The sequence below is a fragment of the Callorhinchus milii genome, unplaced genomic scaffold (genome assembly GCF_018977255.1).
Source record: "Callorhinchus milii isolate IMCB2004 unplaced genomic scaffold, IMCB_Cmil_1.0 Scaffold24, whole genome shotgun sequence".
In the NCBI taxonomy this organism is placed as follows: domain Eukaryota; kingdom Metazoa; phylum Chordata; class Chondrichthyes; order Chimaeriformes; family Callorhinchidae; genus Callorhinchus; species Callorhinchus milii.
Genome location: NW_024704765.1, coordinates 879037 through 894091, shown reverse-complemented (window position 1 = coordinate 894091; position 15055 = coordinate 879037). Strand labels below are relative to the sequence as shown.

General features: G+C 44.0%; 1 protein-coding gene across 1 annotated transcript in view; it reads left to right on the top strand.

Annotated features, from left to right (window-relative positions):
* The window catches only part of arhgef10la (Rho guanine nucleotide exchange factor (GEF) 10-like a), a 73966-nt gene that overhangs the window by 51806 nt on the left and 7105 nt on the right, over positions 1 to 15055 (top strand). The window contains exons 21-26 of the mRNA XM_042343619.1: positions 1574 to 1674; positions 4027 to 4148; positions 8356 to 8442; positions 9823 to 10034; positions 12721 to 12875; positions 13599 to 13738. Coding sequence (XP_042199553.1) covers positions 1574 to 1674; positions 4027 to 4148; positions 8356 to 8442; positions 9823 to 10034; positions 12721 to 12875; positions 13599 to 13738 — 817 coding nt within the window. The remainder of the gene's footprint in view (positions 1 to 1573; positions 1675 to 4026; positions 4149 to 8355; positions 8443 to 9822; positions 10035 to 12720; positions 12876 to 13598; positions 13739 to 15055) is intronic.

Here is a 15055-nt window from a genome sequence, read left to right as displayed (position 1 = left end):
ATATAGATGTTTGTTAGCTCACAGGGTATCAAGCGATAGGGAACAAAGACATATAAATGGAGTTGAGGTACAGATCATGAATGATCTAATAGAATGGTGGAACAGTCTTGAGGGGCTGAAGAGCCTACTCCTGTTTCTACGTACCTATGCTTGATGTGATAAGGTGCTATAAAAGGGGAAAATTCCCTCTAATAGAGGTTAAAATTGCAGGAAATCGAGTTGTTTTGGAAGATAGCTATGCTGCTCAGAGAGTGGTCTCTCAAGAGCTTTCCAGGACACTGACCCCCCAACCCAAATTACCCAGCCCTGTCTGGTTAATCTGGGTTGGGGTCAGTGTGCGTTCAGTGCTTGATGGAAATGATCCCCGCGTGCTGGAGTTCAAGATTACAGAGCTGAAAATATTAAGCAATGGGGGAAGAGGGAAAGGTGGGGGATGAATTCTAAAACCCATGTCAACACCATAAACTTAAATGTGTTTAGGAATTCTGGTGTCATCAAGAACCTCTTTGTTCTTGATAACAATAAGGTCCACAAGAACACAAAATATACAGTCAATTCACTTTACAGTATATTCTGTGAAGAGCTTTGAGACGTCTCAAAGACGGGATAAGACGCTATATCAAATGCAAGGATTATTATTATTATATAATACCCACCCAAAGTACAAGATGTCATTAGTGGGATGTCTAAGTCCAATGCCTAAGGTGGGGGGGTGGGAGGGTGGGAAGTTAATATCACAATCCCCAACAAATGGACCTCCTCTCCTGCTTCTCTTCCCCTCCCTGAGTTTGATATGTCTGTGCTGATTCTCTCTGTCTGGTCCAGCCCATCATTGCTCACAACGACTGAGTAAAACCCTGGAGTTTGTGTTCTATTTTAAAGAAATGATGAGTTCGCGTTGTTTGTTAATAAAAATGTAAAATTTCAACCTTTGCCGGGTTAGTGGGTGGATGCTGCCTATACTAAGCGATTTGGAGGCATATGTAGTTTTCTTTAACCAACTGATCCAAACAGGAAATCTGCTTCTGCAGCTGCTTTTTCATTCCCTAAAACTGCTTCTTTAAAGAAAAGGCTTAGCCTCTTAATCTAGAAATTACAGCAGCTCATTCCCTGAGAGACCCCTGTGGGGGCAGGCCGACTGAGACGGATTAGTGTAAAACCTCACACTTCACTTCCTGAGAGCTTACTTCAGCATTGTGCTAACCATTAAAGTAAACTGTGGTTGCTAATTGTATTCTCTCCATCTCTCCCCACTCTCACTCTCTCTCTCACTCACCTTTTCTAATTTTTTCAAAAAAATGGTATCCCTTTTTTCTCTCGTTCATTTTCTTTCTCCGTTTCTTTTTCTCTCGTTTGTCCTTCCCCCTTTTTCTTTCTTTTTTGTCTCTTTTCGCTACCTTTTTCTCTTTATTTTTGTCTCTTTTCTCTCTCTCCCTCCATCTCTCTCTTTCTCCCCTTCTCTCTCTTTCCCTCCCTCCCTCCATCTGTCTCCCTCTCTCTGTATCCCTCTCTCTTTCTCTCTCTCCCCCCCCTTTCTTTCTCTCTCCACCCCTCTGTCTCTCCCTCTCTCCAGGTCTGGAAGACCAGTCAGCTTCATGGTGGTCTTCAACACCTTGAATCCGCTCCGGAAAATCTCCTGGGTGAATCGGCTCCACATGGCCAAAGTTGCACTAAGTAGGTAATGTTCCAGCGGTGTCTCAATCTTACCTCTCCCTCCTCTGCTCCTGGGAGCAGTCACAAACCCTGTATCAGTGGTTAAGACTCATATTTTACAATATTATTTTGACTCCAAAGGGTGGAAGATTTGATTATTGCATCAAATTGGTTAAACAGCAGAAATTTCAGTGATCACCAGCTCAGTTGGTAGCACTCTGGCCTCTGAGTTAGAATGGTGTGGATTCAAGCCCCACGTCAGGACTTTGAGCTCATACTCTAAACTGACACACCAATGCTGTATAGTGCTGGGGGAACGCTGCATTGTTGCAGGTGCCGTCATTCTAATGAGGTGTTAAGGTGGATATTAGAGGATTACTGAAAAAGAGAGTTCATCTCTCGTGTCCTGGCCGACAATCCCTGTGATAAAACTAGTCATTCATTCCATGGCTGTTTGTGAGACACTGCTGTGCATAAACTGGTTGCTGTGTTCATGAACAAAATTCACTGCACTATACATGAATCGTGTGAATTCTTGTGAGGTGTTTGACGACATAAGGCACCAAACCAAATGCAAAGATTATTATTATTTTATTGCTTCCTGTCCATCGGATTAAATCTTATACCATCTGCCTGTTCAGGTGGACGTTTAAGATCCCATGGCACATTTCAAAAAGATAAGGGAGTTTTCTTTCTCCTGGTGTTCTGGCCAACAATTCCTCCAAATAAAAAAAATTGTTCACTTTCTATGTGGCTGTTTGTAGGATACATTGCCCCATTTCACCCACAAAATGCGACCCGCTCGATGGCCGAAAGTGTAATATTGGCCATGAGATTTTACCTACCATCATCAGATAAGGATTAAAATCAATTAGTTTGAAAGGAGAAGGGAGTTGGTCCTGGTGCTCTGGCCTAGCTCACAATCCCCCAGTTAAAATTAGTTGTTCACTTCTCGGCTGTGTGTGGGACATTGCTGCGGTAAATTGCCTGCTGCATTCGCCCTGTAGGTTGTTAATAATTTCAGGACTGACTGGGGCTGTTTGAGATCAACCGACCATATCGTTAACGCATGGGTCTGACCATATCCAGGGCTGATTCATTAATAGGTGCAGTTACTGAGCACTGAGAATGCCGCCCTGTGTGTTACTGTACAAGATGGATCACCCCGGTGTCCAGTCTCCGCAGGCTGCCAAATGGTCTTGTAAAGACTCTCAAATTAAAATAGGATCAACATAATAGAGTGGTGTGTGGTGCACAGCTGCTTAACAGTGAATAGGAACAAGGGTGCAGAGCAATTCAGTACAATACTTACTATTTAATTATACTATCTACACCAAGGTCATGATGTGACAAACTATGATCCGGGTAAAAGAGTAAGAATGTGGTATCAGCCTCTGCCTCCGCTCTGGGACTCCCTCCTTAATAATAATAATCATAACTCTTGCATTTCTACAGTGTTTTATCACATCGTTGAGATGTCTTAAAGCGCTTTGAGTTGTTGTGACAACATTGATAGGGTGCTTTAGTGAATGCAAGGATTATTATTGTGACACCGAAGCCATGGTTGTGATCTCCAGGGAGATGTATTTTGTGGAGCAACAGCAACAACTTGCACTTATATACCGCCCTCCATGCAGGGTAGCGTCTCGCAGAGCGCTTAACAGTGGCGGAGCCTGACTCCGAACCTGGGGGAGGTGGCCATAAGCACATTCAGAAACAGGAAAGTTTTCAGGTGCGACTTGAAAGAGGGGAGAGAGGGGGCAAGGCCGAGGGATTGAGGAAGAGTGTTCTAGAGTTTGGGGGCGTAGTGGCTGAAAGCATGACATCTGATGGTGAGGCGGAAGGTGAGAGGTACGGACAGGAGCCGGTGCCAGTCGAGCAGAGGCGCCAGGTGGTGGATTGGGGAGTGAGGAGGTCAGAGAGGGGGGGAGGTGCCAGAGAATAAAGGGATTTGAACACGAGAGTGAGAGGATCTTAAAGTTGAGTAGATAGAATCATAGAATATTACAGCTTAGAAGGAGGCCATTCGACCCATCGTGCCTGTCCCACTGCCCCGCTCTCTACTCGTACTCACCAGCAATCGGTTCATTCTCCAGCTTTCTGACAGTGAGGTGACACCCCTTGTTGTTGGGATGTCGCCTCACAAGGCAGAGGAGGTGGAGGTGAGTTTGCTGGGCGTGTCGAGCTTTAGTAATAGGTGGAAACGTGCACTTTCTTAACAAATTCAATAACAGATTTAATAATACTGAACCTGTACATCCACATATACATACTGTAGATTTGTTTTAAGGACTGGAAGTTCTTCTTGAAGCTTTCAGTGGGAATCTGATTTTATTGTAACTCTCCCTCTCTCTCCCCCGCCCCCCCCACCAGGTAAAGAGAACCAGCCGGGCTGGCTCTGTTTGGAGGACGATGGGAAAATGAAAGCTCCCTTTTGGTGCCCCCTGCTTGCCTGCAGACTGCCCATGCATACCTCAAAATGTCAGGACCTGATGGTAAGATGGCCAGTCTTTAAAAGATCACGAAGGACTAATTTTACAGCTCAACTTAGGTGAACAAGATTGCGTAGGTTGAAGGCGATGAAGAGCAATTTTAGACAGACACCAGGAAGTATTCCTTTACACAGAGGGAAGTTCACAAAAAATCGGGGTTATTAGGAACTGACTGGGACAACAATAACAAATAATTACATTTGTAAAGCACCTTCGGCCTCTTTTAAAGTTTTAAAGCTGCCTCAGACTCGATGGACCAAATGGCCTCCTTTTGTGCTAGGACAATGTCTCTTCATCCCAGCCTCGCCTGTGTGATATTGTGGAATCCTGTAGCTCAGTGGTTAGAACACTTGCCTCGCAAGCGAGAGACCTGGGTTTGATTCTCAGCAGGGCCAAGCGTTGGGCAAGTTTCCTTACTTCACATGTTCTTGGTCACATAGTAGTAAATAGGAACCCGGTTGTTAGTCGATTGGCAGATCGCTTTTCCGGGAGTAATAATCGCTTCAGAATAAATAAAAAGTAATCATTTGGTCACTCAATACACGAGTGTTTGCGGAACACCTCTGTGCGCAATTGGCTGCCGAGTTTCACCCGCAAGTTATACAGTCAATTAACTTTACAGTATATCCTGTAAAGCGCTTTGAGATGTCTCAAATAATTTAATATATTAATAATAATAATCCTTGCATTTGATATAGCGCTTTTCTGGACGTCTCAAAGCGCTTCACAGAATATGCTGTAAAATGAATTGACTGTATATTTGTGGGTGAAACGCGGCAGCCAATTGCGCACAGCAATCTCCCACAAACAGTCGTGGATTGAAAATGACCAATTTATTATTGTTTTGTTTTGGAGGGATTATTATTAGGCTCTGTGTGGAGTAAGGAAACTTGCCCAAGGTTTCGCCCTGCTGGGAATCGAACCCAGGTGTCTTGCTTGCAAGGCGAGTGCTCTAACCACTGAGCTACAGAAGTGATAAGGTGCTGTATCAAATGTAAATATTATTATTATTATCTCCACATCACCTTCATGATTGTACAGCTCAGCTGGTTATCCAATCTGACTGTATTGATCCGGCCTCCGGCACAGACTGGGGATGTGAGCCAGCCGGTGTGGCTGTCACACACTGGGAAATATCTGTTACCAACCGCACCATCAGGGTAAATAGTGTCACTAATCTTATTCCCCCAGAGTATAAATGTCAGCTCACATCTCCTGCTGCTTGTGTGTGTGTGTGTGTGTGTGTGTGTGTAAGCAGAAAGATTATAGATCAAAAGGAAAAACTAAGATGTTGACGCAGATTAGTGATAAAATATTGACCAAGGTGCCGGAAAATGATCTGCGAGTTGAACTGTACCTTGTGTGCTCGTGTCAACAGCCATCAACTGGAGGAAAGCTCCAATGTATTTGCTTGTTGTTTGTGAGGCGCGGGGGAGGGAAGGCGAGGGGACAGCATGTAATGGTACGCATCAGTAACTTTCAAACCCCACTTTCTCTCTGTTTAAAATAATAATAATAATCCTTGCATTTGATGCAGCGCCTTATCATGTCCTCAAGATGTCTCAAAGCGCTTCACAGTATATACTGTAAAGTGAATTGACTTTATATTTTGTGAGAGAAACACGGCAGCCAATTGCGCACAGCAGCGTCCCCACAAACAGCCATGGACCAAATGACCAAATTATTAAATTGTGGGGACGTGGAGAAGAAAGGAAAAAAAATTGCATCTTGTTATGTCAGTGTCTCAGAGCGCATATAATAATCACTGCCATGTGTAGTAACTGTGTACGATGTGCTGGTTGGTGCACGACTTTCTGGCGGTTTCTTTGTTAGTAAAAACATTTTGTTTCTGTAGAAAATCTTTTAACGGTCGACTAGAAAAAGGAAAGTTTATAAATTTGTTTACTGCACCCGGGAGCCCTGATTGAAGCAGACAGATGGAGTGGGAGATTATTCGGGCTGTAATTGCATCTGAGAGAAATGGACGAGGCAGGTTTCTGTTAAATGAAAGAACTGGAACACAAGCACAGTTCTTGACTTGTTATTAGCACCTTATCACCTCAGAACACTTCTAAGTGCTCTACAGCAATTACTGTCCAGTTTAGTACCTGTTTGTAAGTAAAAGCAGCAAGCCGCTATTTCACATCAAGCACAGTCCCACAAACAGCTATGAATTGAACGACCAATTTTATCGGTGGGATTGTTGACAGGACACTGTGGGAAACTATTTTGTTGAATAGCGCCCGTATCTTTAATATCCATTTAAACAGGCACCTTGGTTGAACATCTCATCCAAGTGGTGGCATCTGCAACGAAACAACAAAAGCAATTTGCATTTACACAAGCGCTCTGGAATGCTGCCCTGCGTGAGGGGCGCTATATAAATGCAAGTTGCTGTTGCCCATTACGTGGTGTGGCGTCTTGGAGTATTAGATTGCGACTGGACTGCGAGCTCAAGTTGTGACTTGCGTTTGATATGGCACCTTATCACATCATCGAAAGTGCGTTGGGCAGAGTTCAGTGTGAAATGTCGAGACTGTATTTGTAGGCGAACGTGTTGTGTTGTGTGAAGTGATGGTTAGTGTGTGATAGTGTGGAGATGCTCCAGTCAGTGTGTATGTACAGCACAAGGCAGCCTCTCAGCTCGTTTGCTGATGTGAAGTGAAGTGCTGTCAGTTAGACAGATGGATGAATTATATTTTTCTCATTTTAAGGACAGCTAGGAAGCAAACTGCAGCTGTCTAGGGTTCATTAATGACAGTCAGAACCTGATAATTACCGGTTTTAATTATCCTACCACATAAATAACTGTAATTTACATAAGTCAATGACTCTTACCTACAATCCCCTCTCTTTAATGTGAAAATTCCAACCATCTGCTAACTATTATACTGCTTTTACATTCTCAACACTTTAATAGCTAATCAGATGTAAGGGAAGTCGTATCGTGGTGTGGGAGCTATGAAACGCCCATTTATCAATGCAAGTCTCAGTATTTAACGTTCTGTAATATCAAATAGCCCATAATATGCATCTATAAAAGTTATTGATGCAGCAAAGATAGAAATTGAGATAGGATTCTGAGAGAGCTTGACATCGCTTCCCTTTGTACTAAGCTCCATTGGCTCGAATTCCTCTGGTCTTTGATGGGCTGTTTGTTCTTATTCCAGTTTTTTTTATCACTAACGCAAGTTCCTGTTGGACACTGTGTACTGCACATAATGTCTGCCATTGCAATAGTCAGTTCCTCTTCAACTTGATTTACTGCCTCCCAGACACATCCTCTGGCAGAGATTTCACCTGGTCTTGGCCTGGGAGCAATTTTGTCTTAAAATGTAAGAACTGAGGGGAAAAAAATCCTTAATTCCACTTCTAATTTGGAAACTGGTTATTTTTTAAGAATGGTGGAAATCCGCCTTCCAAATGAAGGCTACAATTTCACAATCCAGCGCAGTATTGAAATTCAAACTAAAATTGACTCAAGTTAAGACTAGGTGAAATTTCAGACCTTGGGTGTCTCTTACTCATGGCCCAGACTGGAAGTCTCCAAATCCCTGCTGACCATCCAACATCAAACTGCGTCTTACGTGTGTCACCACCTCACCTACCCTTCCTGGTTACCCCATCCCAACCGTCCTGAAATTGCTCTTCACACCCTTTCAGCGCCTTGGGACGTCCTGCTGACATGAAAGGGGCTATACAAATGTAATTTGTTGTTGTTGTTGTTGAACCTGTGCCCTCTTGTCTTGGTACATCTGAAAGCATTGTTCTGGGTTTCCTTTCTCAATCAATATAATGTGGAGTCCCGTAATGTAGTGGTTAGAGCACTCGCCTTGCAAGAGAGAGGACCCGGGTTCTATTCCCAGGCAGGGCGAGATGTTGGGCAAGTTTCGTTGCTCCACACGTCTGTGTTTACCTAGCAGTAAGTTAGTCGATTGGCAGATCGCTTTCCATGGGTAATAATACTTTCAAAATAAATAATAATAATTTGGTCACAGCTGTTTGTGGGACGGTGCTATGTGCAATTGGCTGCTGCATTTCACCCACAAAATATACAGTCAATTCACTTTAAAGTATACTCTGTGAAACGCTTTGAGATGTTTCAGTGATGTGATAAAACGATAGATTAAATGCAAGGATTATTATCAATCCTATTCTGTGTTCGGTCCTCTCTGAGATGTCCACTTATTTCCTGGTCATTTTCTTGCAGCCTGAAGCAGCTCTACACACTCCAGTACAATCATCTATCCTGGGAATTTCCACAGCCAGTACCTCCATAGCACAAGGCTACCTATGGGTGAGTGATACACAATGCTTAAGGCAAGTTATAGGAGAAGATAATAATAGCCTTTCAATCTAATCCATCTGAAACAGCACAGGCACATGTATATGTTTATTGAAAGAGGCTTTAGTTATGAGGAGACACAAGAACAATTGGGACTGTTTCCAGTTGTTAAAAATGATGAGAAGTTATCTTCCCTGGTCGTTGAATCTGTAATTAATGGGCATCAATTTAAGATGATCATACAAAGGGAGAGATTGAGAGATATGTTTTCTCTCACTCACTCACTCACCCACCCACCCACCCACTCACTCACTCATTCACATAGAGATTTATTAGTACAATGAATGCCTGACCAAAAACACTGGTTAAAGCTGAATCCAGAATAGCAATTTAAGAAAATATAAATGTGAGTGGGTGTGGGTGTGGGGAGGGTGGGGGTATTTAGCCAATCCCGGTACCAGGTTTTAAGTGTTTTGTAGGGTGAGGAACGGCAGGAGAGTGGGACTTGGAAAAGCACATATTCTTAGATTTGTTATAGCGCCTGATTACATCTTCTACATGTCTCAAAGTGCTTCACAGAATATACTGTAAAGTGAATTGACTGTAAGTTTTGTGAGGGAAATATATGGGCATGATGGACCAAATGGCCTCCTCTGTCCTGTAGAATTCTTTATTTCTGGCTACTAATATGAGTCTGCACATGTTAGGGGATGGACTTGATCATCACACAAAATTCTTCACATTCTGACCTGAAATTAGAGCTTCCCCACTAGAGTAATGTGTGGTTGGACACTGTCCCGATCTCAAACTGTACTGATGTTTAAAAGCAATTGAGAGGATAAATGGTGAGGAACTACTGTATCTCCACTAGTGCGTGATTCAAGGGCATGATTTTACAATTATTATCCAGAGTGTGAAAAGGGAAAAGTTGTTTGAAGTTTGTCAGAGAGTGGAATGAATTGTCAAAGGTGACTGTTGATTGGGGCATTTAAATAGACTAAAACACACAACAATTTGACAGAACAGGGAAAGAGCAGGCAGTTAGTGTTAGGATGGGATGGCTTAATTGGACAACCAAATGCCAACACTGATGCAATACAGTGGGTCAAATGGCCTCCTGCTGCACTGGAGATCAAGTGGGGGGGAAAGTGGGAGTGTTAATTACAGTTCAGGAGACCATTGAGATGCTAACTGCTCCATGATCTGCCACAGTCCAATTCTCACTCTTTTCCCAGGTCCCCTAATATCACTACCGGTGGTAATTATCACAGCGAGGCGGCTTCCTCCCAGTTACTTTATTGAGCAGCTGGTTTGTTGCCTTTTCTTTTCAGCAGGATCTCGAAATTCATTAACAATCGTTCTGTTCTGTCTGTCATCTTTCCTCTCCGGCAGGTTGGCAGCGGGCGAGAGCTGGGCCCGGGGCAAGTGGACCTTTACTCCTTAAACCGATGCACCCCACGGCACGTCAAGTCGTTCTTGGTCAGTTCCCGGGTCCTGTGCATGGAATTCATCCCTGGAAGCTTCCCAGATGTGGAGGAGGCCAATTGCCCGACTGAGCGCACTGCAGCCAGTCCCATCATCTGCCTGGGGCTGCTGGATGGCAGGTAAAAGGCTCCCTTGAATGTACGCAGAGTGAACGTCTTGTTGGGAATCACCAAGCAGGGCGGAGAGGAGAAAGAGGATTGAACAGGAGGAGATGGGAGAAAGTGCAAAGGATTGGGATGGACATCTTAATGAAGGAGTAAACATTCAGGGGAAGAGCGGGCTGAATGACCTCCTACTCTGTCATATGTTTCTATGGTGTGTGAGCTCTGTACAGTAATTCTTCCCCAGTTAAATTACCAAAATCTCATCATTTTTAATACCTCCATCGGGTCTCATTAATGGCTGTTCATGTATGTTAACACTGTAGCTATTTTTACACCAAGTTATGTAAGAGTTCTGAGGGGGTGTAGTGACAGAGAAGGCTCAACCACCAAAATAGTGAGATGGAGGGAGAGAGGAGCGAGCTGTAGATCAGATTTGGAAACTCTGAGGATATGGCCAGGAGGTGATTACAGAGATGTGTAGAGAAATGAGATGGAAGGGATTTAATGGTTACTCGGATTCTGGGAGTTAGGTGGAGTCTGGAGAGGATGGGAGTTATGGGTGTGTGGAGTTTGAGGTTCCTCTCTTTGGATATTATTGTTGGAGATTTTGGGAGAGGAAGGTGTGTGAACAAAACTGAGAATAATTGGGATTTCTCAAGCTTTGTTGTGTGGTGTCCTTCGTTCAGTTAATACCGACCTGTCCTTGTGGTGAGATATGGGTTGAAGCCCTGTATCGAAGCTCACTGGCTAACACGTCAGTGTTGTATTGTTCTCAGGTTGGAGTTAAAGAATCCCTGTATGCTTCAGAATAGAGGAGGGAATTTTTTCTTCCATCCATCCTCCAATGAATTGAGTCAATCAGACGTAGATGCAAGTTTTTCTTTATTCGCCCACAAAATACACATTTTCCAATATATCCTGTGAAACGTTTGAGATGTCTCGACGAGACATTATTATTATTTTAAAATTTTATAATATTATAATAAATTATAAATAAATTATAATAAAATTTTATTATTTTTTATTATTTTATTATAGGATTATTATTTCTATCTTTATAAAACCTCTAAAACTGAATCCAAGTAGGATTAATTAACAGCAATATAACGTTTCAACAGCAGGGGGCAGACACGTGTTATCCCATCAGTCTTCAGGTGAATCTTTTTGGTGAGAGATCTGGAGTGGCCGTCAAAGAGACTTCCCTTGTGTTTAATCTTTTTAAAAAAACAGAAAAACGAGCAATTTGTTTCTGAGTTAATACCTGACCCATTTCATTTTAATAAGTCCTCTCTGTTGGCCTACTGGGAGGATCCCTGTGTTCTTCCAGCCCGGCTCAGTCAGCAGTCAGCAGCGCGGTCTTGCTTGTGAATTAGAACGTTGTGGGTTCAAGCCCCATGTAGGGGTCAAAAGCTGATAGTCTGATCTGATACTCCAGTGTCCTAAGAGTATTAAGCACAGATTGGCAAGAGTCAGGGTTGGGGACCCCAGAGTGTGCCTTCACAGTTCAACTTCAAGGAGACCCTAGTTCCCATGAATTCCTCCCGCCCCCAGAGGATAGATGCAAGTTGGTCATTTGACATCTGATGAGCACAGGATTGAGGTGGTTAACAGGAACTCGCTGTGAGGTCTCACTGGATGGACCTTAAACAGGTACTATTGGAAAAGAGAGGGAGTTCCTCTCTCCGGTGTCCTGGCCAACTGTCCTCCTGCTCCACGTGAATTATTCACCTCGTGGGATTTACTGTGAGCAAAATCATTGCCCTTGAGAATAATTACTAAAACATCACATCTCAGGCTGCCGTTATTTAATGGAACATCTCAATCTGCAGCCAATCAGGCAGTGCTGAATCAAACACTTTGCTGGAAATAAATCCATCAGCAAAGAGGTTTTAGCCTCTGTGTCCAACTCCAGTGCCAGCTTTTCAATTGAGAACTCATATTGTGCAAATACTTCTTAATGTTTCACTGGGAGCACAGCCATCAGTCACTGAGAACCAGGGAAACAGACCACACAGCACCAGGCCATTGTACCCATTGTCTCTCCATTCCACCATCGGTGGTTGCGCTTTTAGCCACTACTCCCCCAAACTCTGGAACACTCTTCCTCTGTCCCTCCAACTTGCCCCTTCTTTGCCTATCTTTAGGTCATGCCTGTAGACCTTCCTATTTGACAGTGCCTATGGTCACCTCCCTTGGCTCGGCGGTGTGCTCCACCACTTTCAAGTGCTCTGGGACGCTACCCTGAGTTGTTGTTCTCCTGCGTCGGTGTTTGCTCCTTCAGGAAGCCGTCCTTCCTAATCCAGATCCCCCGCTCTTTCACCCCCATCCCCCACCCCACCCCCCCGGATCCCTATTCAATTGTTTTAAACGTCCACGAACAGCTCTGCTCTAACAGACTGCCCTCCTCCCCCGGGCAAATAGTTCCCCTCTCCTGATATCCCTCATGAAGAAGAAATTCTTCTGAGCATCTCCTTCTATTCCCCAAGGCACAATAATAATAGGCAGTGGGAATGTGGGATTCTCCGCTCTACACTGCAGTTGAGGCAGAGCACATCAATCCTTTGAAGAAAGAGAATTAGAGGTTTGAAGAGGAGGAATATTAAAAGTCTGAGAGAACAAGTGGGAGAGTGGGCTGGGGTCAGATAGGCGCTCTATTGAATGTTGAGGAGCTTGTAACTATAGTAGAATTTTGTCTTTTCAGTGTCCTGGGTTATGGCAGCGTTGACATGGCAGCTCAGTGCGTGTTTACATGTAAAAGCCCTGGGGAGGTGCCTGTCGCATGTCTCAAACATTTGCTGAATTTCCTGTTTGCCGGCCTGCAGGACGGGACGATGCTGATATACAGCAGGACTCAGGGTGAGGCTCCAGCAAAGATTACTACACTGCACAGCCCACACCACCACAATAGACATTAGCATAAAGCTCGATCCTGCTTACCAGCAAGAGCTGACTTGTTAATGGGGTTAAAATTGTGATATTCCCTAAGTGGTTCCGTTCTTTATTTAGGGAATGTCAGGATCTGGGTGCCGCCATCTTGCATTCCTGCCTGGGGGTAGTTGGGGGGAGAAGCGGATGGTGGGGATAATCAAGCCACAATCCGCCTCTCGAGTTTATTCCACCTGAATTAGGGAAATATTGATGGGCTCAGCCCAACTTAATTACTAACTTTCACGTAGCATGTTGGTTAGAGCGCTCGCCTTGCAAGCGAGAGGACTTGGGTTCAATTCCCAGGCACGGAGAAACGTTGGGCAAGTTTCCTTACTCCACATGCCTCTGTTTACCTAGCAGTAAATAGGAACCCAGTGGTTAGTTGATTGGCAGATCGCATTCCGCAGGTGGTAATCTCTTCAAAAAATTTTTTTTTTAAAAGAATAATTTGATCACTCATCCACAATACCAAGTCAAAATATACAGTCAATTCACTTCACAGTATATTCTGTGAAGCGCTTTGAGACATCTTGAAAATGTGATAAGGCTCTACATCAAATATCAGGATCAATACATTATACTAGCGTTCGGTTCTAATTCTTTGTCTTCCACCCTGTTTCCCCCCCGAATCGCCCCATTATGTCCCAGAAGGATCATGGGATTGGGATCGTCCTCGCTGTGTGAAGGTGGGCCCATCTCCTATCCGATCGCTCCTGGCAGTAGATGACACGGTGTGGGCCAGCTGCCAGAACCAGGTCACTTTGATCCACGTGGCTTCCTTCACAACCCGGGTGAGAGCAGCGCTGAGTGACCAGGCGGTGGAGGCTTACGTCCACCTGCTCTTAGCCCCGAGAGACCCATTCTGTCTTCAGAGATCTCCGAGAAGTCTTAAGTTCAGTCCTAACGACAGAGCCAATTTCTTTTCCAGAACTTTTCCCCTCCCCCCAAAAACGTTTCTTAGAACTGAATTTAAGAATCTTCCGAGCCATCTTAACTGTTAACAAACTAAAGACAGGTAGTATTTTTGGAGTTTGGGGTGAAAATAGGATGTTTTGTAACCTATTTAAATTATCGCATGGAATCTGTTAAACAGCAGAATTCCAGTTAATATTAAGTTCCTATTTTGGGTATGAACACTCATGCCCCAAACCACCCCAAAACTTTTAACATAATAATCACAATAATACCCAGATGAAGAAGGTCCTTTTGGCCTTCTTTTTGGTCTCATCTCATCTCTCCAGAATCTTCATCCAACCATCCTCCCATTACAGCATTCAGCTATTTCTCGGATGGTCTATACAGAATGATGGTGATCTCCTGTGTCAGCCAGGAGATCCCATTCCCGCTACCCATTAAGTCCCACTCCAGACCAATTTATCTGGAGGATTGTTGGCCAGGATACCAGTAGAGAGAAACTCCCCTCTCTTTTCTAATGGCTTCTCATGTGAAAAGTGGCACTTCTGACAATGTGGTGCTCCCACAGCACTGTGCTGCAGCATCAGTCTGGACTGTGAGTTTAAGACAAGGGGACAGTGTGGGTACAATGTGCTCCAAACTGTGTTGCCCAGAGGTCAGAGCAAGAGCGACTGAGCCAAGGTGACACTGAAATGAATTATACAAAAAAATGCAAAAGCCAGCACAGAGCAGCTGAGGCGAGGTGAATGAATTCTGTTTCCAATGTAGGACTCCATAAACAGGTTTTAACCTGACCCATTCTCTTAAGGCTTTAAAATAAAAACATTAAAAATTCATATTTGGTGTGTTGTGCTGGAGCCATTTACATTACAAAGTGAGCCGGGGATTGTATGGCCTTGTCTTGCAAATGATCTTTGATTAATTTCTGTTAGAATATTTTATGAAAAGTTACATTGAAGAGAGGGGGGACAAAATAAGTGTTTTTCCTCCACGCTGTCTAGCAGGAGATAGAATTAACAAGCAGATGCTGCATTGTCGTCTGACATCAATACATCAATACATTCCTCTGTTTCCATGAGCATTCTCAGGCCCACTCTGTCTTAAAGGGGTGGGACAGAACGTCTATTCAATCCTACAGCGGCAACCTGGCTCAGACGCTCGCGCTCTCACCTCTGGGTTAGGCAGGAGGTTGT